The 26,144-nt window shown below is 36.4% G+C and overlaps 3 protein-coding genes across 9 annotated transcripts; 2 read left to right on the top strand and 1 right to left on the bottom strand.

The window, feature by feature from the left end:
• Positions 1 to 872: 872 nt before the first annotated feature.
• On the top strand, positions 873 to 9,696 carry ogfr2 (opioid growth factor receptor 2). The gene is made up of 8 exons (XM_057362900.1): positions 873 to 1,182; positions 3,031 to 3,105; positions 3,994 to 4,023; positions 5,375 to 5,429; positions 5,520 to 5,598; positions 5,710 to 5,776; positions 5,940 to 6,088; positions 8,252 to 9,696. The coding sequence occupies exons 2-8, from the start codon at positions 3,079 to 3,081 to the stop codon at positions 9,126 to 9,128; spliced, it is 1,284 nt and encodes a 427-aa protein (XP_057218883.1). The 5' UTR covers positions 873 to 1,182; positions 3,031 to 3,078; the 3' UTR covers positions 9,129 to 9,696.
• Positions 9,697 to 11,906: 2,210 nt separating this feature from the next.
• Positions 11,907 to 24,713, top strand: cep15 (centrosomal protein 15). 7 transcript variants are annotated; one of them, XR_008965069.1, is made up of 6 exons: positions 11,907 to 12,106; positions 12,211 to 12,334; positions 12,576 to 12,644; positions 12,982 to 13,135; positions 14,430 to 14,882; positions 15,320 to 15,517. XR_008965069.1 is itself a non-coding variant. In XM_057362271.1 (6 exons), the coding sequence occupies exons 1-6, from the start codon at positions 12,054 to 12,056 to the stop codon at positions 23,456 to 23,458; spliced, it is 495 nt and encodes a 164-aa protein (XP_057218254.1). In that variant the 5' UTR covers positions 11,907 to 12,053; the 3' UTR covers positions 23,459 to 24,713. The 7 variants fall into 7 exon arrangements, 6 of the variants coding, with proteins under 6 accessions (XP_057218254.1, XP_057218256.1, XP_057218255.1 ...); XM_057362271.1 differs by lacking the exons at positions 14,430 to 14,882; positions 15,320 to 15,517 and adding exons at positions 18,939 to 18,978; positions 23,404 to 24,713; XM_057362273.1 differs by lacking the exons at positions 14,430 to 14,882; positions 15,320 to 15,517 and adding exons at positions 18,939 to 18,978; positions 21,851 to 21,875.
• On the bottom strand, positions 18,578 to 21,478 carry fezf2 (FEZ family zinc finger 2). Its single transcript, XM_057362269.1, has 4 exons — positions 20,045 to 21,478; positions 19,792 to 19,926; positions 19,565 to 19,697; positions 18,578 to 19,111 (listed from the first exon to the last, which is right to left on the bottom strand). Exons 1-4 carry the CDS (start codon positions 20,849 to 20,851, stop codon positions 18,855 to 18,857), a joined length of 1,332 nt encoding a protein of 443 aa, XP_057218252.1. The 5' UTR covers positions 20,852 to 21,478; the 3' UTR covers positions 18,578 to 18,854.
• Positions 24,714 to 26,144: the final 1,431 nt, after the last annotated feature.

Genomic DNA, 26,144 nt, shown 5'->3' with positions numbered 1-26,144 from the left:
ATTTTGGGAGTCATTTAATATTAGAGGGGTTTTATACAAGCAGGAAGATTGCTGTATTAGATTGTAATCTGTCTGCTGTATTATTTTGACGAGAAAATATGACAAACTCACAGATCAGCTTTCAACATGCGTTCTTTTACTTTTTCCTTCCGTACCCTATCCCTCTGCTTACCCATCAACCCTCCTATTCACTATTGCCCCCTAGTGCCCATGTACAGGAATTACACACATATCACAGTTATACGTTTATATTCAACACTTGAATATTACATCTGCCACATTTTATGTCAGTTTAAAATAAGCTTAAAACAATGTTATGTCTGTGTTTGTATTGATATAATTGGCAAGCTAATGTTGCCATGATGTCATTTTCCAGACTCATTTGTCACAAGGTAACTGGCTCAAGTGAAAGACATTTTCATTGCAAAGTGGCTAATAATCAAGGTCAGCTTTTTTTCTAAAGCACATTTAAAAACAACATATGTTATACCAAAGTGCTGTAAAAACATCAGAAAGTGTTCAGAGCAAACTAAAAAGACAGAGGAAAAAATAAATATATAGAGAATATATAATTCAGGCTTTATTTCTGCGATAGTCTCAGAGAGACTTTAAAATATAATTAAATAGGACCCCTATATGCTAAAAGTAATTTTTTCAACTTTGTCAACAAGAGTAGCCTACACTAGCATAAAGATTCACTGAATTAGTAGCTAAAGATGTTTTTTTCTGTGGTATCCATTGCTTAATTCATTTTGGTAAAGCGAAAATATATTAAATAAAACATTTGTGTAGATCTACATGCAAGTGAGATGTTGATGTTGCAGAATATTTAAGCGCGATCTGGCAACCCCTGCGTTTACTCGAGGCGGGCAGGCGGCGGTTTGTGCTTCCTTGTTTGTGAAGTACAAATGCTTTCGTTTCAGTATGAGCTTTCGTTTTCTGTCAGCAATAAAAGAGAGTTAAGCACGCGTTATTTGACTAGAACGGTGTTTTTGATTAATGTTTCCTTTTGATAATATCATATTTAGGATTTGGTATCTGGTAAACTTATTCAGAAGGGTTTTTTTACCTAACGTCAGCGGCATGAGTTTGACAAATACACCGAAGTTGGACTCGGACTCTAATTATTGCGAGTATGACTCCACATGGGAAGACGATGAAAGTAAAACAGTCCGAAAGGAGGTAATGTTTGTTTTGTTGGTTTGTTTCAAATGTTTCCTGACAATGCTGTCTGGATTATATGCGAGACGTGTAACGTTAAACCACAAAAATAGCTTTCTATGACTCCTGAAACAGTCAGGTGCATCTAATTATATCCATTCTATTTTAAAATACGTTGGCACTGGCAGTAATATATAATAACCACATTGTCATAGGCGTAATTTGCGGGTGGACATGTCCCCACCACTTTTTGCCAAAATCAATTTGGTCCCCACCACTTATTAGAAGAAATAAAAAATACGGAGTGTATGCAAGTAAGGTTAGCACGCTTTGTAAGCAGAGGCTATTTATACTAACTCCGCCCATCAGTAAGAAAGGCACAGGAACACAGACTGCTCCAGTGGCGTAGAGTGTGAAGCTTGTGTTACCTACTTCATGTCGTCGTGGGTTCGGGACTGCTGTTTGCTGAACCTTTTCCCTATCACATATCAGATTGTAAAGGCATTTATTTTTAATAAAATGATGAAAATATTTGAAAATGGCTGTTCAAGTCATACATGTACCAAACATTTTGCGCTTAATTGCACTTTGGTGATATATATTCGTCCTTATTGTTCTCGACATGCGGTTGCTATCGTCTATTGCAAGATTAATTACATTTTGATACTTGATAGAAAACTCCAATAAATGGAAAACGTCACAACTTTGTAGTTTCATGAGTTCAAAACAAAATTTAGAAAGTTCGCTGTATATTTGTATAGCCTATCTGGCAATGCCCATAGTAATAAGTGAAAATAAGGTTTTTTAAAGATATTATTTTCCCATCTGTTTCCCCTGTATACTTGAATGTTTGTCCTTATTAGCAGGGGGTTCCCAAACGTCTCAATCCTTGACCCACCAACAGGTAATCTGTGTCAAACACCAAATTTTTAACATGGGGAAAACACACATTCGTTTCAATAGATTTTATTTTATCACAAATTAATACGTTTAATTACGTACGGCAACAGCCATCATTACATATAATAAAGCACAACATGCTTTAAATGATCTATTGATGAAAACATGATATAGTTTAAAAACAAATGGAAGCAGATTTGATATCTGATGTGAAAATTTAGAATAGTGAGTTTAGCGGATTCAAACTTGCTTCACGGCAGTGTTAATATTATTTGTCACGCGTCTTTCGCACTAACGTTACACCACTGAAGGCGCCGATCAAGCGGCGCAGTTTATATACTTTTTTCTAGAGGAGTCACCTACATTTTTCGCGCTTGTGACGCCCATGAATATTCCCAACGAGTTATTACAGAAACAATTTATTAAAGTATTGTTTGTGTCGTCTTTGTCCCCACCACTTTTCAAAACAAAGTTACGACACTGCACATTGTACATGATAGTCAACTGTACTTGTTGGAAAATAAATATACATGCAAGGAGCACAACATTTTATAGGCCTTCTCGCACCTTACAGGTGTGTTTCAGATGACATTATGAACATTGGACATTTAAAAAAAATGCTTGTTTGCACTCATGCCCATTGTTATATTTTTGTCTTGAAAGAGCTATGATGAATACAAACTACAACATGTATGATAGATATTGAGCTAAAGAGGCAGTGTGTGGAAAATGCTTGTTAACCATTTTAAACATCTCAGTTTCTTTGCAAGACATTGCTTTGAAATGCGCATTTTTAAATAAAAAAATGTTTAGGCTTCTTACTAAATAAAGACAATGTTTTAATTTTGCCCGTTAAATTCATAGTAACAGTGAAAGGCATGTTTACTAAATGCTATTCTACTTATCATTCAATATTTGTTCAAAGAACATCAAAATGATTCATGATTGCTGTTATCTGTATGTTTGCAGAAGAAAACATAGGGAAAATGTCGCAGGAACTTATACGCTGCAAAGGACATGCAAGAGTTTCGGCATAGTTCCAAAGTGAGTTTTATGACAGAACAAAAATGGTGCATATTTTACCATTGGCACATTTCCTCCCATTCTACTCTTTATAAAACGAAGATCCACATCCACAGAGCATGGCTGAGTTTAAAGGCGGGGTGTCCGATTTCTCTTAGCCGTTGTTGATGTTCAAATCACCAAAACAAACACACCCCTACCCCCATCTTTAGCTTTCGTCAGCGCTCGGCTCGGCCAATGTCCGTCCTGTGCACTGTGCACCGTACTGCTGATTGGCTACAAGGTTTTGGTACTCGGCCCGACTCAGTTGTCTAAAGCAGCGGTTCTCAATCCTGGTCCTCGCGGAACCCCCGCTCTGCATATTTTGTGTTTCTCTCTTGTTTAACACACCTGATTTAAATCGCCAGCTAGTTAGAAGAGAGCTCAATGAATGAATCGTTCCGATTGACGTGCTCCCTGACCAGTGTTCATTGCTGTCTACTCACTGCACACAGGAAATCGGCTGAAGTTAATTTAAGAACACGAACACAGCGTCCTCACACAGACAAAACCTACTACGGAAGTTTGAAGGGTTATTTAACCGTAATCTTGAGATTTGCGTAGTCACGCTTAGTGCCCTTTGGATGGAACATATACGCCCATTTCGAACTGGAATTATGGCAGAATATCTAGTGATATTTACTTCGCAGGGCTCTTACGGGCATATTGAACAAACCTCAGAAGCGGTAGGAGAAGCATACAACATATGCAGAGCGGGGGTCCGCGAGGACCAGGATTGAGAACCGCTGGTCTAAGCTAATTCGGAAATCGGTTACCCCGCCTTTAATTTATACAAATGTTAATGTCAAAATTTTGTCACAACTTATATGCTGATCTTTTTCTAAAATTTTGTTTTCTTTTCTTTTCTAGAACCTTGATGATGCTGATGAACCAGACAAAGTAAACAACCTGTTTCTTTGTTTATTGTCATTAATGGTACATACTGTATATACAGTTATGGTATATACAGAACATGTATAACACAAAACTACAGTACAGTAATCTTCACAAAGTAGACTGAGGGACATACTGGGGAACTTTTTGTATAGTTTTGGTTTCATGCTTATTATAATTACAACTGCTTATCTCTATCTATGCACAGCACATATGAAAGGATTAGTTCAGAAGAATGGTCACAGTTGTTGATTTCTGTGTTTTTACATGCGTCTACAGAGAGAAACTCTAACAGAAGCATGGATGATGTTTGACTTGCAAACTGTATATTTATTTACCTTAAAATCTAATAGGGATGAGAGAATAAGGTCAAAAGGTAGCCAAAATAATTCATGGTAAAACAATTTTTAATAGAAATAAATAATGCTATCAGTCAAGTTCAAATTTAATTTAGTTTATATTGTGTTTTCTATCTTTTTTGGCCAATGAACAATACTAAAAAGGCACTTATAAGAAGACAGAGAGAAGCAAAAATTTAAAGTCCCAGTGAAATTAAAAATTACAATGCCTATTTTTTCATGAAATATTGCAGTGTTTATTGTAAATAGATATCAATGTGCCCTCATAATCTTTAGTTAAAATATGAAAATGCACAACAGAATCACACACAGAATCAAGTTGCAGAGAAAGACGAAAGCCACGCACACTATTTTCTCATTAGAAATTCCATTTCACTTGGAAATGAGTCAAAATATGGAAGTAAAAACGAAGGCATCTTCCGGTTTCACAGGGACTTTAAATGGTTGCTTAATTATTTACAATATTATCTTATGTGTAGTGACACAATATTAATAATCATATTGTCGGTAACACTTTACAATAAGGTATTATTAGTTAACATTAGAAAATGCTTTAGCTAACATTAGCTAACAATAAACAATTTAGTTTTTCAGCATTTATTAATACTTGTTAATGCTAGTTCCTGTCAATACAGTTATTCATGTTAGTTCATGGTGCATTAACTAATGTTAACAGTGACAACATTTGATTTTAATAATGTATAAGTAAATGTTAGCTAATGCATTAACTAATTGTTAACAAATAGCACCTTATTGTAAAGTGTTACCATGTTGTCTTATATCACGGTTTTTGTCAATACTGATATATTGTGACACCCCTAGTCCAGTGACACAGCTTGCCTGAAATTAGGGGAAAGCTGTGCATTGTCATGACTCATGGGGTATACTGAGGCCCGTATAAAATATGCATACACATGTCTCAGAAATGTGTTTATGTAAAAAAAACATGTCTTTTAGACATCAAATTGCATTAAAAAAAATTGATTTTTGTTTTCCAGAAAAATATCCACAATCTGGACTTTTACATGGGTTGTGCGAGCTCAAAGCCAGATGGTATGCCATTATGCTCGTATAGTTAACTTAACTGTCTATTTTTATGTCTGTTTCTTTTGAACAAGACTATTTTTTACCATTATTTTGCAGGTGTATATATTCATCAATTTCACAAAGAATGGTGGGGGGATTATGAAAGGCTGGAAGATGTTCACTCCTACATTCAGTGGTTAGATCTTTTTACAATACAACTATGAACTCTATAGCTGTTTAAACTGTTTGAGATTTTAAAAGTATGAATGGCCATTGTTTATTTCACCATTTCAAAAAGATGTTGCAGGTTGTTTCCAATACAAGAGAAAGGAATGAATTGGCAAGCACATGTGCTCACAAAACAAGAAATCAAGGTGTGTTTAAAATATTCAGTTATTTGTTTTTGAATGTTACTTTTTTTTAAATTTGTTGATTTGAAAAAGTTTTTGTATAGAAATCACTGTATTTTTCAGAAGGTGTTTAAGGCATTTAAAAAAATCAAGATCTCTAAATTCAAAGTAATCTATCGTTTTCCAGTGTTTCCGTAAGAAAGAAATTGCAAAGCAGAATCTGGTGAAATCATATGAGCTCATGTTGGATTTCTACGGCATATGCTTGGTCAACAAAAGGACAGGAGATGTGGCACGTGCTGATAACTGGAAGAAACGCTTTGACAACCTAAACAGGTTTATACTGTCATACTTCTGTTTGTTTCATTTTGTATGATGTTATTTAATTACACTACACTTCAAAAGTTTAGGATCACTTGGCAAAAGTATTCTTATAATCTTAAAAATCTCCTTACATTTACGCATTTGGAAGACGCTTTTATACAAAGCGATTTACATTGTATGATACTTCATTTGTATCTAAGTATGTGCTATCCCTGGGATCGACCCCTGACCTTGGCGTCGCTAGCGTTAAGTTCTAGCCACTAAGCAACAGGAAAGCTTAAAGTGGCCATCACTCAGACAGTTTCTGCATATCTCATGTTAATCTTGAGTAATTACAGAATAGTATCGCACCCTTCAAATATCCGTAGAGTATTTAGTTTGATCACATTTATAAAAGACAGATACAGCTGTACGATTACTTCTGAAAACATAGGACGTGTGCGGGGGGATGGGGGGAGGAACTAAAGCACGTGCTCACCCATTGCCAACAAAACACAGACATATGACTCCGTTTCACTTACCGCGTGTGGTTCATGTCCGGCATCTTTTAGCGCTGGGACCGCGCCATCTATCAGTTTCCAACGATCTCCAAATCCAGCATTATATCCACCGTTTATATAACATTCCTCACCGAAAGGAAGTTGACCATGTCAAGCATGAAAAGACGTTCTCGTTTCACGTTTAACCAGTGATGGGAATAATGGGGTTATATGCAGCGTTACTATAATTGAGCTCACTGAAGCAGTTTTCATCCGAGTAGGCTCTCTCATCCAAAGGACCTGCAAAGTTTTTTTTTTTTCTCTGCTGTGTGTGTTGGGGGTGGGACACAAAACTGATTTTGATTGGTGTGTGTGAGTGAGTGGGGTGAGATAACCGCATACCTGATGATGATTGGCTTAGGGAAAGTACATTTTCACACTCTATAATAATAAAATAATTAAAAATAATAGTCAAAATTGTACTTACTATGTCACAAAGCGACAATGTGCGTTAGGTTCATAGGTTTATCATGCAGACTTGCAGTCATATTATAACTGAACTGAACTGCCACGTACTGTAATACAAGTGAACACCTAATATAGCTGTTTCCATTTACATTTTTTTGGTCTCTGTTGTCAAGACAGGAAACAAGTATAAAATCACACTTGCCATGATACTACATGTTAACAATGAGTCACTTTTTAAACACTTAAACACTTTAAAATTTTATCCTGATTTATACTGCAACTGTCAAACAATAACTGCGCGTAATTAAATATTCCGTCTCCTAAAATGCAATCTAAAGTATGCACGAACTAACATTCCACTATCATACTGGAAAGCAGTCAAAACACTGAGAGCACTTCTTGTTATTAAACTGTTTACTTTTGTAAGAAACTACGAAACATAAGTACAGTACAGTATGTCTAGCAGTTGTGAAGTTGGTACATGTCTTTAGAAGCATAATTTATTTTTAGACTTATTTGTTGACCAGTTGTGGTCTGTCCAATAAATAGTAAAAGTTCTGAACTATTCTAATATGTTTTATTGTTCCAGTTTAGTAATGATAATATTTACAATAATAACATATATTGTTATATAAAATATTGAATTTAATAGGTGTCTCTCACATTGACCCACAGCAACATTAAAACAGTGTAGATTATTGATCAATGTTTTATACAAATAATTATTCTATTTAGTTTTCATTTCATTCATCCAAGTTATTTGAAATATTTGAACATTATTTTAAAGGTAACGCAATAGTTACATTCCCTGGTAATCAGTTACTTTTATAATAATGTAACTGTTGTGAACTCCATTACTATTTGTGAGAAGCAACTAGTAACTATAACTGATTACTTTTTTAAAGTAACGTGCCCAACACTGTGTTTAACATTGTAAAGAAGTCAGAATGCATGAAACACCGTTGCACATCCCCTTTAAAGCGTATCGTTGTGATACCACTAGAAGCTGTTGATAAAATGCCAAAAGTACATTTAGCTCATTCTAGTGCATAATTTGCAGATGCTAAAATTTACCATAGTTATGAATTATTTTGCAACATACTGTATATAGTTAATGACTTCAGTTTTCAAAAGTGAAAAAAATTATAAAACCGATGAAAGATTCCCCTAAACCTTGACCACCTAAACCGGCATTTCTTATGATGAAAGTATGTTTTTCATTTTACAGATATACTCACAACAACCTTCGCATCACACGCATCCTGAAGTGTCTGGGGACTCTTGGTTTCGAGCATTACCAGGAAAAACTGGTCAAGTTTTTTCTCCATGAAACTCTTGTAATGAAAACGCTTCCAAACGTGAAAAAAAGCGTACTAGATTACTTCATGTTTGCTGTATTAGACAAAAAGCAGAGGCAAGATCTAGTTAAGTATGCTTTTAAGCATTTTTGGCCCAAAAATGAGTTTGTGTGGGGCCCCAAGAAGATTCTTTCAGCTGCAGTGAATGAACATGAAATGACAAATGAAACTGGGATTCTTGTAGAGAAGAAATCTGAAGCATCTGAGGAAAATATATCTCAAGAAGAAGAATCCAGTGGAATGCAAGAAGGGAGAAAGAGGCCTAGCAGTCCCGCCAGTAACACTGCAGAAGATAGAAGAGGTGGAATTAGGCAAGAGCCTGTGTCCAACCCCAAGATGATGTTAGATCCTGCAGAGAATGAATCTAAAGCATCTGAGGAAAATACAACTTTAGATGGAGAACCTAGAAAGCAAGAAACAGGAGAGATATTAAGCAGTAACGCTACAGAAGATGTTAGAGTGGTCAATGAGCAAAAAACCCAGTCCAGTCAAAGCGATTTAACTGGACAACAAAATGATCAAGATATGATTCATGATCCTACAGCGATGGAAGACATACAAGTTAAACAAAGCGATGCAAAAGACCAAATGCAGGGAAATCAGATACTTGAATCAGATGGTGAGCAAACCTCTAATGAAAGTGATGAGATTAGTCATGACAGGGAAGAAAGCTCAAACAGCGCACAAGGTGAAGAGAAGAATGGTTATGTTGATCATGTAACAGAAAACCTGGGTTTGATGGTTTAAAAAATGCAAAACCTGAAGAAAAATCTGACAATAGAAATGAAGTGATAAAACTAGTGACAATGAAACAGTTGTAAATGCTAATTTGAAGATTTTTATTTTGTTCATTTAGTATAATTATTTGTGTTTACATTGATAGATCTTTTTTGTGTGATTGCTTTATAGCTGATGACAGGAGATAAGAAAAAGTATCATTGATTCGCTTTATAGTGAATGTTATGAGTGACTGTGACAGGTAACAGTTTAGGTATAAAAGTCTAGGTATAGGTATAAAGGTATAAAAGCATGACACTTTTTGTTATTGATTATTTTGTTAAAGCAAATAAATCCTGTCTCACCACACACTAAAGAAGTCTGATAGCTTGAGAAATTAAAGAAAGTGAGTTTTGCTACTCTGATGAATTATTTTACTGAGATTACAGAACATTGTTATATTAGTGTTTTGTTTGCGTTGAAGTGTGAGATTTTGAAAGATAAATATTGAATTGCTTATTTAGAAAATTGAAAACAAAATGTTGTTGTACTGTTTTCACTGCTGAAGCTAATAAAATGTTATCATCCCACTAACAAAGTGTAATTGTTGAAGAACATATCAAATTATCCTATAAAGGCTCCTATAAACCACAATATAAAACCTAATATATTACCTAAAAAGAGTCAAAATAAAGTTATTGCTGTTTTTCTTGCACCCTTAGACAATAGGTATATAGTATGCTTTTTAATAGCTAAAACTTTTGCTATAACCTACTAAATTTTATTGTGGCTTTTTTTCGTAAAGAGATTCAATGAATAATTGGAATTAAAGACTTTTATTCCAGAATTCATACATTCCAGTCTGATTATTTTATTTTTATCTAAATAATACCAATAAAACAGACCAACTTTAAGATACAATTCTGTGTTGTTTCTGGGAAGCAACCAGACACAAAAACAGCTTCTTCCCTCAGGCCATCTACCTCTTGAACAGTTAAATGTTTTTACACACCGTGCAATTAATAACTCTGTGCAATAATAATTAAGTGCAATATTAATTATATCCTCCAGATAATACACTATCTATTTTTATACAACTTTTTCTGTAAATTATTTAATTCATTCTGCTGTATATAGCACATACCTTGTACTACAGTAGTCTATTCTTATTTTTTACTTGTACATATTTACATACATACATAGCTTTACTCTCTATATCTTTATCTTATGTTTATTGTATTGTATTTCTTAATTTTTTTATACCCATAGGCCCTTATTTAAATCATTGTGTACTGTATTCTATTGTGTTATGGTCTCTGTGTACTGTTGATGCTGTTTCTGTGTTCTGGATGCTCCTGTCACCAAAACAAATTCCTTGTATGTGCAAACACACTTGGCAATAAATCTCTTTCTGATTCTGATTAAGAAAGAAATGAAGGAAAGTCATGAAATTTCAGATTTTGCAATATGAAAACAAATACTTGTTAATGATTTATTCATGATTTTTCTGCTTTTGTTGTTATAACTTATATCTCCCAAATTTGAGTAGTGAGAGATTTTGAAAGGATAACTGAATTATTTATAAAAGTGAAAACTTGTTGTTTTCTCTTATATTGTTTTTTTTATTCTACCCTTTCACACAAAAGGCAGAGGCTTTTATAAACCACCAAATAAAACAAAACAGTGAAGTAATGCTATCATGTTCAATCCCATCCCATTTTCAAGTTGGGACACTGTGTTAAATGTAAATATAAAAAGAAAACAATGATGTGCAATTCTCATAAACCCAATGGGACATATGTCAAATGTTTAAAATGAGAAAATGTGCTATTTAAAAGAAAAATGTGCTTATGATAATGAATGTGAATCTGATTATCAAAGGGATAAAGCAAATATAAGCAGAGGAGGGCACCTGACTATTTCTCTGTTAAAAATACTATCAAAGAGCTGATCTTTTAAACTGTTGCTCATGTTGTAGACAATCCAGACTGGGTGGATGGCTGGCCTTTCAGACACCAAAGAAATGTCATTTTTATTCCAAAATTAATTTATTCCATTTTAAGGGTTCCACTAAAAACAAAACAGACCAATAAATGTTTTGCCTTCAGATTAAGATTTTTTGCATTGTTTTGTAAAGAATTTAAACTTCTTTCGTTTTGGCTGAGCAAAAATAGCAACCTGAATTAACAAGGATTTATGATGCAAAGAATTTAATATTATGATGATCTTCAAAGTGTCAAGGATTTTTTCAATGTCAAACATATTGTAAATGAAATGCCCAAGTCATACAAATATCAATGCTTTAATTTGAAACTACTCTGTTTAGCTTTGAATTTATGACATGTCACAAAATTCTTATTTCATAGCACAGTAGTTTAATTTTTTTTAATCTTGTTGTTCATTCTCTCCTTTGTTTACTCCATGTTTAATCCTCCCAGTAGCATGGCCTTGTAAACTAACGGTACTGTTTAGTGTGTTGACAAAATGTTTAAATGCTCTCTTACATGTGAGTCGCTTTGGATAAAAGCATCTGCCAAATGAATAAATGTACATGTAAAATGTAATTTGCAGAGGATAAACAAAAACGAATCAAAAACGTAAAAGCAGTCTCTTAAATTTCAGTAAGATTCTGATTATTCTGCATAACTTTATATGACAAAAAAATAAAGCTAATATAAAAGTAGCTTTAATAAAAAAATACCCAGTTATGTTCTGGTACAAATGTGTTAATAAATATGACAGTCTGTTCTTCCCACCAGTAGACGGCGCACTTCTAAAGTTTCGCTTGTAATCTGTCATTTCCGCAAACACTGTATTTGGTAGTTATGGTTACGACAGGCATTGCAGGTTAGTAAAAACAGTGGCTTGTTTTGGTCCGATTTGCTAGCGATAACACTTTTGCTAAATTCAGATGTAGCTTTATAAATCAAAAGCTGCGGTTATACTGTGACTTAAATGGCTTCAGCTGCACACGAAGAGTTTGAACTCGGCAAGAAACACGAAGAGATGTGAGTCCTCTCAATGTTTTTCCATTTCATTTAGATTTCCAGACGTAGATATCACAATTTCTTATAGTGGAAATACGCGATTTAATGAATCTTTATTCCTGTAGATTGGAGAAAAGAGCATTATTGTTACAGCAGATGGCAGCACTGTATGAACAGCAGAGAGCTAAGAAGAAACAACAATGTCTGACGTCTCAAGCTGCACACAAGAGGAATGCTCAGATACTTAAGGTAAACTTTAAAGTGTTTATTAAACAATTCCCCTCACTGTCTTAAAACTCTATTGTCGTGAAGTCACCAAATATTACAGGGTTTGAACTTTTCAGCATTATTTGATTCCTTAGTTTATTCTGTTATTAGGTTGTAGCTAAACTATGCTGATTTTAATAAATGTTTACCGCTCACAGTTTTGCTCATCTTTTGAAGTAAGTAGGAATTTTGAATAAATCTGTGTGTTTTATGTGTGTTGTAGGACTTGGAGAATGTTGAAAAAAATCTTCATACGAGACAGCTCCTTCATCCGGATGTTATCCACCTTGAGGTATTGAACCCTCCCTTCTGTAGGGTACTTGTTTGTTGTTCATTATTTAATTTTTAGATGCATATAGACAAACAATGCATTTAAAGCACTTTTTAGTACTAACCGGAAGTAAATGTCTAAACTAAGGTTCCATCACATTTTCCATGTACTCATCATGAACATCATCATAACGAATTGGAAAAAGTTTTGAATTGTATGGGAATGATACTGCGTGTAGCTGCTTTAGTTTAAATTCAGCATGAAATCTTTTACCTACTCCGCATAGCATGTGATGCAAGTAATGCAGAAGTAAATGAAAACCAAGCAATTAACTGTGGTGATTCTTTTTGTATTATAGACTCGCTATTGGGCCTCAGTTGAACAGAAACTGCCAGAATGGGAGCAGTATTTGTTGAGTAAAGAACAGGTCCCAGTGAGTGAGACGGGAACATCATTTGGACAACAGAGACTGAGATCTGGCCAACAACATCCCTCACCTGCACATGGCAGGGGTAAGCCCCCTCGACCCAAACCTAGATCTGCTGTCTGACATGTGACACTTGACTGTACAATTAATTAGATAGTCCTGTTAGATTTTTTTTTCCGGTTCTATCAAATGTATCTGTTTTTAAAGTAATAAAATGAGACATTTTACCTGCCAGCTTAAGTCTTACATGTACAGTAAATAATTAATGATTTAATAAATGCACATAAAATACTGCAATAGAATAGAAAATGTATATTCATGCATATTCCATTTAAAACTCTATTTAGATCATTTTAATTAATATTATGTCCACAAGGGTGCAGTACTGACTTTTGTAACAAAGGCTTAATTTTGTCCTGTGAATAGAAATGAATGAATCATTTGAAATATCTGAAAATTCACCAAACTTTGCATTTTGTTTTTAGTTTTTTCCCAAACCTTCCTTTAATATTATTATTATTATTATTATTATCCTTGTTGTTATTAATAATAATATTCATCATCATAATAACCATAAATAATATTAAATTGCCTTTTAAAAGTTAGTTTAAGGAGAGTTGTTTTGTTTAATAAAAAGGAACAAAAAGGTGTATCTATACAGTTTGTCGCTGAATGTGTTTTCCAAGAAAAAACATAAAAATTACTGAACACCATATTCAGATAATTGAATTAAGACTATAGTTAAATAAGCTGTTGTAAACACTTTTAAAAGTAGGGTCCAGAAAGTTATAAACTTCTGTAGGATAATATATTTAGCGTGAAGGACCATGAATTGTCACTATGGCCCTCTAAATTACTTTCAGATGTCCAGCTAATCCGAAAAAGCTCTTTGCTAACATAGGCACACATTTGCAAATGCGGACAGCTTTTGAATACTCTCAGTAACAATGAGGTCATGACTGCCATTACATAAAACCTCTCTGAGCACTTCAACTGGCTATACGATAATTGCTATTGTATTGTGTCTTTTTTGAAGGGTCAGCCACTTAAAGTTCAGTTGAGTGTTAAGTTGACTAGAACTTTCATGCATTTTTGTTATCTGATTAGGCTTGTTTTTGTGCTTGTGGTTTTACTTGTTTTGGATGGGGATAAAGTGAATCTGGACGCAGCCGCATTTGCTGTTTCCAGTACAACAGTTTTTAACATCTTGATTCTGATGTTGATGAAAATCTCTTCCTTACAATACTCAAAAATTGTCTTTACTCGTAAATTATGAGTTTCTATTTATTTCTCGCCGTTGTTGTTTTTATCACATCAAAGGCTATACTTTATCATCACATTTTTCATATTATCTTACTGTCTTTCTGCTCTCTGTGGAGGGAAAGATGGCAAAGCCCAGCCTAATTGGATGATCAAACCAGTGCAGTGTGACACGGAGTGGCGGCTTGACAAACGCGATCATCTGGATGGTCAGGGTTGAAGTGTTGGTGGTTGGCAGCTGCCCTTCCTCCTCAGCTGGGACTCTTGCCCCTGAGGTCAGGGTACCAGTCAGGGGTTTCAGATGGGGGGGTGTCGACCGCAGAAGGGTGGAGAATTCTGGTTGTGGGTGGAGGGCAAGACAGCAAATTATCCAAAAGGATTTTGAAGAGCACGATCTGGAGCCTTTCCAAATGACTAGCTCTGCATTATGTATTCTAATGGAGAAAGCCCCGAGGTGGATTGGCTACGGACACCACTGCCAACAGAGGCTGTCAGAGACCCAGCACAGGCCAAGGCCAAATGTCCAGAGGCTTTAAACACCTGGAAATCAGCCAGATCTCCAGAATGATCTTGTAAGCTAATAGAACAAAGTTCATTATCACTACATGAAACTGCAGACTTCACATGATAGTCCAGTTGTATTGGCAATATTAACAATTTTAAAATGATTTATTTCACAATATTTTTGATATCAATTTCTTAATATTTAGAAGTCTTAAACATATAAATGATTACATTTTCTCTGTACCGAAACAAAGTATACTTGTCTTAGAAACATACCGCCCATTGCGCCCAAAAGTGCTTTTCACAACTAAAGATTTCACATATCATTGTAAATGTAGTGCACTTAAACACAAATAGCTTCTACTCGGGAGACTGTTAGGGAATTCTCTCCATTCTTGAAACGACGATTCCAGCACTAAAGGACTCCTGATGTGTTTTTGTTCTGGCTAAGTTATACGTTTTATGCGGATTGATTTTGAGTTTCATTTTCTTCCTTCCCTCATAGGAACCATTCAATCCAAGTAGTCAAAACATCCACTCCATCATGGCATTTGAAGTATTTTTGTGTAGTCCGGAATGTGTATGTGTTGGGCTGCAACGGTATAACAGTGTTTATTGTTCGCATAAGCTGTTGTATATTTAATACCAAACATCTGTAATTTCACAAGGTTCTTCCAGACTTCCAAACTGTGAATAAACCCACTATAAATGAGTAATTGACACATTGCCTCTTATCAAAATCTTTGCATTCTAACATGGTGTATTGAAGAGAGCACCACTTTAACAGCAGGATTTTGGTCTAAGTTAATTAAGACCCATCCACTGGGAAACGGAGTGGAGATTGTCCTAAAGGGGCATCCTGGGTCAAAAGATTAGCACTGGACATCCCAGATTTACTGATCCTGCCAAACAATGAGACTGATTTCAGGTCAGGCCTCAATAGAACCAATCCAGCAATTTAAGCAGATATCTGTTGGAGTTTTGCTGGTCCATCTTTGGTCTAATGCATCATCATTAATGCTATAGTTAATGGTGCACTGAGATTGTTTAATCTGGAACAGACTGTTTTGAGTTCAGACCTTCGTCTCTACAGTACAAGTGTCGAAGAGGGGACAGAAGGTCCCCTTCAGCTGCGTGGCCCGAAGCCTTCAAGACTGCTTCTGAATGGAGGTCATACCCGAGACTGACATTGATGTAATTCCAGCGAGGCAGAGTCCTCGTTCACCGCTACCATTCGGCTGCCTCAACACCTTAAAGCAATGAAGCTCCTTCTCTGAGCGTGCCCTTGACGATCAGGCCGAACACTGCATGCCACTCCGGGCCTATAGTGGGGGCTGCGTGGGTAACGTCTGATCCCACGCGTTTAGTTATGTGACTACGTACACACAAAGCTTGGCCTACTAACTGCTCCGTTTTTTGTGATTTTTCATCTGTCAGTTTACATGTTGTCTTAGCTATTGTTTGAATTAATATTCACAGCCTGCCTACTCAAATGAAACAACATATTGTCAGGTCGACCTTCTTTATCATTTTGGACATAGCCTAAATACGTGTACGGAACACCATGTGGTCGCTTGGCCGAGTCTGTCTTTACAGCGCAGTTACGTAGGAACGGGTCCAAAGAGCGCGAGCCCGAGCTCATTAACTTTACCCTTGGCGCGCTACAATGCGTCTCGCGAGCGCTTTGTGCCAAGTAGCGACGCTTCTCTTAACAAGTACTACAGCTATCCCGCTCTTCTCCAACTGGGAGAGAAATGGCTTTCTAAAACGATGGATGGAGGACGGTTTAATTAGAATTTCATTTGGGCTAAACTGAGAGAAACGACGTGGTTAACATTTGGCGGATTTAATTGGGCCCTTTCTTCCTCGTCTGCTTAAAAATGCTGAAGCTACCCCCGTTAATCTTCCATTTACAATCAATTGAGTTGACCAAACAAAAGTCTGGGTCTTCTTTTCTTCCTGTCTCAACCGGGCTTTTGTCGCTCGTAAATGCCTCGATTTCGGCTGATCTCCGTCGTGTACATGCTCTCCGCCGTTGACAGTTCATTAATGCGCTCTTGTCCCTATAATCCCTCTCGCCGCGTTACATGTGCATGCAGTAATGAGCTCCCTTGTCAATTAACATGTTTCTAGAAGCAAAGCTGGTTGCTCAGACGTTTGAGAGGTAGGCTAAGTGCGGAAAAAGGCCAACGAGACTGCCTTTAGGTTGTTCTCTGCAATCTTTTTGGGCGCTATGTAGACAAGATAGGCAGCTTTGCACAAAAGAGATTTTTGTACCCCACACAAACATGTCTTTTGGTGAGACCCACCCCCACTGGTATTTTCCCAGACCTCTTCACCACCATAAATGCTTTACTCTTTTAGTTTATCATTTTTTGCGGATGTCACATGGGGTGTCCATTCGTTTGTAAATTATTAGGCCTATACCCTCGTAAAAAGTGTTTGAATTTAACTATTGAAGCAGTGGCATTTAAAATCGTTTATTAAAAAAATTATCTTCAGCATAACATTTTTCAAATAAAACTAATAATAAACAATCCTTTTATATTTACAGCGGCCCTACTCCTTGGCAATAAGTAAAATAATCGATTCTTAATTTGATAATTAATTGTTTTGCTTATAGTCAATATGTCTTATGTACAGCTGCTTTGTAACAATGAAAATTGTAAAAAGCGCTATATAAATAAAGTTGAGTTGAGTTGATAATTATTAGCCTACTTTATACATTTTTAAAATATGCTACTTTTGTTGTTACAAAATATTTTTTATAATAAAGTTTACATTTCTCACTAAACATGGTTTTATGTTTATGAAGCCAGTAACCTATGCAAAACGAATCCAATAACACAGATTGTAATTTGTAAAGCTCTCGAGACATGGTTATTCCTCTTGAAACATGATTTCTTGTTTTATTAAACCACGCCTGTATTCCACGTGGGACTATATTTGGATGCAGATGAATGAAATAAAAACACTTCTGTTCAAACACATTTTTAGATTCTTGCCACTAAGGAGGTGAATAGGCCAGTCAACTAGTAATATTAGTCTTCCTCTTGGTCCCAAGACGTGGGCATAATTGCTAATTGGGCTGTAATTGGGAGACAGAGATTTGAGATCACGCGCTTGTCTCTCATCAAAATGTCTGTTAGCGTGTAAGGATAATATTGTTCCAGGATCCGTGCGCAGAATACATTATTGTTTATTAATGCTGCTACGATGAGGAGCAGTGTAGTCCATTTTCCACCTTCTGATGAACACGACTTGATGCGCCGAAGCTTCCCATGAGGCTCTTTAGTTGATTAACGTAATGGGCTTTCAAGAGTCCATGTTTTATCTGATAATTTGAGCCATTAAACTGAAGTCAAGAGGCAGAATCGTGTATCGAATGTCTAAATGAAACCACAGGCTTTGAACTCCACCAGGCATTGTAAGCTTAGACTTTAAATGTGGACTGCATGGTTTTGTGTAATCGATCAATAGTTTGTAGCTCTTAATTGTTTGAAATAAAGTTTTTATTATAGATTTTGATTTTTGTGTATCTAATTTACTGTAATATATATTGTAGCCTACATATATGTTTTTAGTAATAATGTCAAAAAGCTATATGTTAACTCTATCTTAAGTCATTATTTTAAAATAGAAAAAAATAAACAGAGATATAATTTTTATAATGGGAAAACAATTCTTCCAAAAAAACAGAAACATTTGAGATAATGTGAAAGTAAGCCATTTTCCAAATAAATACGACATTGTTGCAGTAGGCTATTTATTTTATTTTAGCACATTTGCTTTACTGCGTCAACAATTGTCAAATTTACTAAACATTTATTTTTACACATATGTAGCATTTATTTATAAAACGTTTTTGTTTAATCTATTCTACAAATAATTGCTTGATAGCCTTATATGGCAGAGTATTTATTAAATAATATTTTATTCTGCTTTATGTACAATTCCCCAGTGATGTTTTTCCCCGTCTTGTTTTTCCTTCGTCCATGTCGGCGGAAGATGATGAAGCAGTTGTCCATTTAAAAGCTGTTTTAGTTTTGGTGTCCTCTGGAAGAATCATTTCCGGCGGATAAACAATTGTTACTATCATGTAATTTCCGTATGTGCTTTTTTAGGTCAAAGTTCCTGCAGAAGCCTTTCCCGCATGTTCCACAGGTAAAGGGCTTCTTGTCATTGTGCGTGTGCATGTGAAACGTGAGGTTATAGACCTGATGGAAGGCTTTGCTACAAATTGAACATTTGTACTGTTTCTCGCCACTGTGCGTCAGTTTGTGATTCTTGTAATTCCCTGAAAATGAGGCAGAAAAAAACATGTAAATAAAAACATTTTCAACTGCAAGGAAAAAGAAAAGGTCAACGGTTCACAATTAAGTTATTTAACAGAGGCTGTTCATTTCCAAGCCTTCCTTAATCAGCACTTTCCATGTGGAAATCAAGAAGTTGTCAAACTCGGTTAATTTCAAAGTCGAAACAGTCGAGGACTGTCGATGTACAAAGAAGTGAAAGGTCTGTTTCTTGACCCATATGAAATGTAAAAATCTTGTAAGAGTAAGTAGTTTTTAGAATGACAAATCGCGTTTACATTGATCTTAAACTCAAGTAAGGCCTTGCTCATCCTCAAGGCATAGGTAAAATAAATATAGGTTTATATTTATTGGTGTATAATTAAATACACGCTTACGATTTTTTTTAATTGGATGTATTTTACACCGTTTAACTTAGATGAATTTAGACTGCTTACCCTTTTGATGAAAGCCCTTCCCACAACATTCGCAGACGAATGGTTTGTAGCCTGCGTGAATTCGGATGTGTGTGTTTAAAGTCGAGCTTCTGTTGAAGGCTTTTCCACACTGGTTACATTTGTGAGGTTTCTCCTGTGTACGAAAATCGTATGCATATTTAGGCATTTTTATTTATAAAATGTGCGAATTTGGACAGTAATAAGAAATAAGGTTTTCGTGTACTGACCTGTGTATGAATAATTTTATGTCTACACAATGTGCTGGCCTGGCGAAAACCTTTCCCACATACTTTACACACAAAAGGTCTTGCACCTGTGTGTACCGGCATGTGACGCGTAAGGTTATAGTGCGCATTGAAAACCTGTAAAAAAATAAAGGGGTTAGTAAAATATTATAAAAAAGATTGTCTGCAACGGCTTAGTTGTAAATGTGTTTATTTGTACAAAACACATAGGCTACTGACAAATGCATGCGTTTACCTTTCCACAAACTTCACACGTGAAGTTCTTGGGTTTCCCGTCAACAGAACAGTTATTCGTTTTACTGTGCACTTTCACTCCGTTCTTCTCGGTCAAATTGTGATTTTCCCGAACTATCTGGTCCAGCTGTCCAGGGAGATGCTCTTTATGCGGGTATTGAGGTGTTGGGAATTTTTCGGGTGAGACGCAGGCAAGTTTCGCGTTCTCCAGCAGGAGCAGCTTCTGATGTGCGCTTATAGCTTGTGCTTGTGAGTTCGCAATTGCCGAGGAAAATAAATGTCCACTCAGTAGCTCGGACTGATGATAAGCAGAGTCCAGGTAATTGAAATAACACAACGATCCATTGGTGGGCATGGTCAGCGCTTGATGTATAACCTGTGGTTTGATGACCCTGGTTCCTGGAAACACAGTGTGTTTTACGCCCGAGTCCGTTTTGCCGCAGATGCCACAATTGGCTTTACACATCGCCGCTGAAGTGCATAGTGCTCCCCTGAAATTAACTTTCCAAAACTCAGAATAGTTCATTAAAGCCTTGGCCTGTAGGTCGTAGCTGAACGGCTGTAATGGAATCATGCAGGGAATGGGAGTGCACAAGCCGACCGTCTTCTTCCCATCGGATCCCTCGACTCCCCTGCGCTGTTCCGTGCCTCCTTTCGGTTCCGAAGTCTTGGACATGATTCTGTCAATTGAAAACGCCAGGGACTTGGGTGCAGCCGTGGCCCCGCTCCTGTCCTCTAGTCTCGGGGAGGACATCACTGCCTCCAGAGGGAAAGAACTCGTCATTTCTGCCGAACTTGGTGTGAGCATCGACCAGTCGCCCCGTCCTCTCCTGCTGAATTCCAGAGAAGCCAGGACACGCACCAGTTTAATAAGCACCTTGCTTTTACAATGTCACCCATTTGCATTCAAATGGCCATCCCCAGAACAATAACATCCAGGGGTACCCGATTAATGCTCATTAACTAGTACACACAAAATTAACAGGACATTACAGAGCTCGTTAAGCAGAGAATAAGACAAAACCCCTCCCAGAGTCGATTCCTATTCAGCACTTGCGAAAATCTTACAGCAAACTTACGCCAGAGAGTCGATGTTGTAGTTTACCTTTTTCTCCAAAGCGCACAGCAGATGTATTGAAAGATAACTGCGTGACTGCGAGACTGTCACATTTTACGCGCAGACGTCCTCATCAGCGCGAGATCACTGTCTTGAGCACTTAGCTGACATCACTTGCTCTTGCTCTTATCAGGGTGACAAGGAAACGCCATCACCAGAACTGTCCCCTTTCTTACCTCTCATTTATACACGGCCACGGGGGTGGTATGCATGACAGATACTACAGATTATTATTTAAGTTTCTTGCCCCAAATCGTCTGTCACACACCCACAGCACACTTCACATTTATGATCCATTGCAGATGGTGTGTTTCATAACACAGGAAACCACTATTAATATTATTATTATTGTCGTTGTTATTATTATTGTTGTTGTTGTTGTTGTTAGTGTTGTTATTGTTATTATATAGTTTTAATAACAAACTATTATATATTTTTAGTTACAATAAATTTTATATTTTTATAATAAATTATGCGTTATTGTCGCAATGTATTCGTTTATTATATCACTGTGTTTTAATGTAAAGGGTTTTTTAGGGACGGTTAAACGTTGGCTACCCTTAACAGAAAAATGCTGGATTTAATTTTTAAAGTTAACTAAATATCATCATCACGTTTTAAAGCTGTATGATTTTTTTTCATTCTTTTAACCTGTTATAGATTTAAAGTATTTGTTTATTTATTTGTCAGGAAACGCTGAGGAAGTGCTGCTCAGGTTGATTTAATAAAAAGGATTTGGAGACCGTCCGAGTTTCAATTTTCATTGCAAGTTGCTAATCCTTGTCGCCGAAAATTGCTTTTCCATGCTGGTTTATACTTACTATTTGTCCAATTGAGAAGGTCTCATTTCCACCTGTTTAGAGAGCAGGTTGCGAGTGCAAAACCTCCCTCGGATCCTATTAAACGTTTTTCCTCCACCTATTCACAGGAACCAATTCTGCAGCGCGATTCAGAGTTCAGCCCCGCGAGAAGCAGCTCTTTCACTTTTAGCCACTAAAGCACTGCGTGGAACCTGGTTTTGTGTTTTTCTGAGATAAAGGGAAGGATTAAAAGAGGGAATAAAAGACTTAGTCTGACCAGAGGTATACCACAAAATGAAGGAAAAAACCTTTTAAAGCTGTATAAAAAGTTTGCTGGAATCCAGAGTTTTGTGTAGCCTACTTGCTACAATGACCAGTCGCCCTCTCGTCTTTTTAAGAGGGCTGCCTTGAATTCATTTGTTTGCAGGCGACGTCACCTGAGACTCAAAACAAATTATTACAAAAACGATTAGAAATGAGCTTTGGTTGAAGTTGGTCATATAGCGTCACCTGGATATTTTGGCTTAAAATTATTTTTATATATACATTAGATATACTTACGTCTGCAACAATGTGCCTATGACAGCAAGTTGCCTTTTTGGGGGGGTATTTTCTTAACAATTGTTATTAAACCCACATCACTTGTGTGTTGTGGAATGGTTCACTGATCCAGTGAGTTTAGTTTTGTGGAATCTTTTTAATTAGATTACATGCAAGCTGCAAAATGTCTGTTTATTTGTCTCAGTCGCCTAATGTCTAATTTGACGTGGTCTAGTGGTTAATTTAGTGTTTACTGTTTACCTTCTTTTTACTCTCATCGTGTATTTCTTTCGGAGAAACAAAACCAAAAAGGAGTTCCCAGTTACGCACACCTGCAGCCGCAGTCGAGAGGGCTTTAAACGGGTTCCACTAATTCTAATCATATGTAAATGATCTAACTCTAATTTGAGTTTATTCAGACACAATTACCGGCTTGTCCACACAATAAACATTGATCCTATTGCTGTAAACACAATCCGCTAACACGTTGTGAAATTAACTCAAATTCCAATTTAAAGACGCGCTTCTCTTCAGCAAGCAGGAGGCAAAAGACGGAGCACAATTTACATGACAAATTGCTTGTGTATTAGGCTATATCGCGTATAGAAATAAAGAACTTTGTAAATGGAATAAATAGGCAATAACCACCACCTAAATATAAAAATCTGTTTCATTTATACTTTTTGTTCATCGAAATAAAAAGTACGTTTGATTAATTATCTACATAACTTAGCAAAATGCACAAATATAAGTGCACAGTTTTCTTTTTAGTATGATGCGCATTTAGCCTATTTTTCCGTTCTATATTTCTTTACAGACCCGCACTGTAATAGCACAAGTTTTTAATTAAGCTCCCCAAGATGTTGACCTCCTTAAAGTGATCATTGTGTGATTCGTCTTCAGCTGTAGATGGAACAGAAATCCAGACATGTCATCGAGTGGGCAGGCTGAACGGTGAAGATGCATAAATGGACCTTACATTTCAGCATGAGCAAAGTCTGCATAGCTGACTAAATAGCTGCTATTTTCTTTACGCTAAAATGACTTGTATTCGGTTAATTTTCAGTGAATATCTCAATTTTGAATTGCTTGCTGTGTGTGTGACTAATTGCATTGTTTATGGAACATATTTACAATGATATTTACTTGTAATATTTACAACAAATACCCTGTAATGTAAAGTGTTGTCCTGCCACATGCAGCGGTCAATATTCTCAGCCTAATTACTGAATGCTCATTAAGTGCACACATGCCATTTTCTGTGACCTCTTTTAATTAAAACAAACTTTGACATTTTACAGATTTAATTTGACATTTAATAAGAGTTAAAGCGATAGCTTGTAAATGATACAAGTTACCATGAAATAATTGAAAAGCTTGTGTCCAACACCTATGTGTTTTGCTTACTGATAATGGTGACACCTGTGAATTTAGCATCTTTTTAATTTCATGTAATCTTGAGGATGACATGAGGAGGAAGTGATGTAACACTTAATTGTAAGACTTGCAGAACAGGAGAGATAAATAGATGTTCAGTAATATGCTACCACACCTCCACAGACACATTCTGTGACACATCATGGCAGGATCCCACCCTTAGGTGTATTAAGGGACAGATTCAATAAGGAGTTCTCAATCCATCTGTTCTCAGAACAGTGAGAGTCAGGATGAAAAATACAGATTTAATTGTTCGCTCTGACCTGAGGATATATTTAGGAGTGAAGAATCATTGATTAGTTATCTTCTAAAAGTCATATGTGTGTCATCAAAGAAATCTTTAAAAGACTGTTTTTAACCATAACCTCAAAACAGTTCACCCAAAAATATAAATTCTGTCATCATTTATTCACACTGATGTTGATCAAAATCTGTATATTAATCTTTTTTCTGTGGAACATAAAGAATAATGTCTCAGTGGTTTTGTGTCCAAACAGTCAATAGGAGCCGATGTTGTTTGTTTACCAATGTTCTTCAAAATATATTATTTTGTGTTCTGCAAAAGAAAAAATGTCATACAGGTTTGAAATGACAAGAGGGTGAGTAAATTATGACAGAATTTTCATTTTTTGATGAACTTTTCCTTGAAGCGTTGCAAATAATGTAAACAAATAAGTATATGTTTAAATTTAAGCTTCTCCAAAAATATATTTTAGTGCTTGTTGAATTATTTTAAAATGAATAGTTTTTAATAAATGTTCGGTGAGCCTAAGGTGCATGGAAGATACTGGAGTGTTTTTTTTTAGATCAAATGCCATCATTACCATTTAAAGGAGATAACTTGTTATTACAGAGGATGTCTGTGGGGGGTTAAATAATTGTCAATAAAGTCCAGCTGACAAGTAACATAACATAATTTAGAATGTACTTAATTTGTTTTCTATTTTTTATAAGACAGTGATTACTGTCACCCTGAATCATATTATAAATCGCCAAGTAAACTTCTCTTTCGCTGTTCAGCACATCAACACAACACTATTTTCTGTGGACTCTGCATAGCATCAAAACAAACATGCACTTCAAAAGTAGCTGTCACAGTTGGAAAAAAACAATGACCAAATAAAAAAGCTGTTGTGGTTATAACTTGCTGCCGACTGCAAAAAGTGGCTGTTTTAATACAACTTTGAGTGAGTTCTTTTGTCAGCCAGGACTTCTGTCCTGAAGCCTGCCTGCATTCCAGCAGCCATCAAATCCTCTGTTTCTCACCTGCCCTTTCTACAGTGCTCACCTCACTGCCTGTCCAATCACCTCTCTTCAACATCCCAGAACACACACACACACTCACTCACATCTGCACATACATAACATTTACATGGTCACTGTATTTTCTCAATAGCTTTTTGTGATGTGCGCTATTCTCATAGTCATACAGCACTCTGTATCTAGTGCATGCTCTCTTAGCCAGCTCTTTTCTCTTTTAAATTGTCTTTTAGTGCACCTTTCTTCTCCATTTTCCTTTTCAAGTCCTAACGTTCTTTCAAGTGCCGAGTGAACCACTTTTGCTCCAGCTTATTCGAACGGCCTCTATTTTTCTGACCCTTGTCGGTGTTCTCCATAATGTCAGCTCTGAATGGCGCAGTGGTTTCCAAAGCGAGGTGGGGGGGACTCGACAGCACCTTTGATGCTCCGAGCAAAAGGTTTGAATGCTTTTTCCAGAACAATCACACGGGAGGCTGACAAAGCTGTGGGTGAAGGGCAACCTGAGTAACCCTACTTCACCTTCCTATTCACTATTCACGTCCCTCATCTGTCCACCAAATTAAATATGGTCCACAAAATGGACAAGGGAATGTCCCCTCCAGTGTTTCGGGGATGGTGGAGACCTCGGGATGCAGACGATGGTCTTGTGAGTAAGGCTGGGAATTAACATATTCACTTCAGGCCAGAACAGGTGGGTAAGCGAACAATGTGAATGAGGGAGAGATGGGATTCGGGCGATTTGATTGGTTGTGCAGGAGGTGAGCTCATTGCTCTCAAGGGCCTGATTATCCACTTCAAACTTATTTGAAGCATATTTGTGGTTCTTTGTTTAGATGCCTTAAGGTATCAGACTCGCATGGCATTACATTTTTTTAAATTGAGTTTTTTTCCTCATGTGCTGAGCGTGACGTATTATGAAACGTCTTAAAGTACTTTCTATATGATTT

Source organism: Triplophysa rosa, linkage group LG20, assembly GCF_024868665.1.
Source record: "Triplophysa rosa linkage group LG20, Trosa_1v2, whole genome shotgun sequence".
In the NCBI taxonomy this organism is placed as follows: Eukaryota; Metazoa; Chordata; class Actinopteri; order Cypriniformes; family Nemacheilidae; genus Triplophysa; species Triplophysa rosa.
Note: the sequence above shows the minus strand (reverse complement) of the source record. Positions and strands in the feature narration are given on the sequence as shown.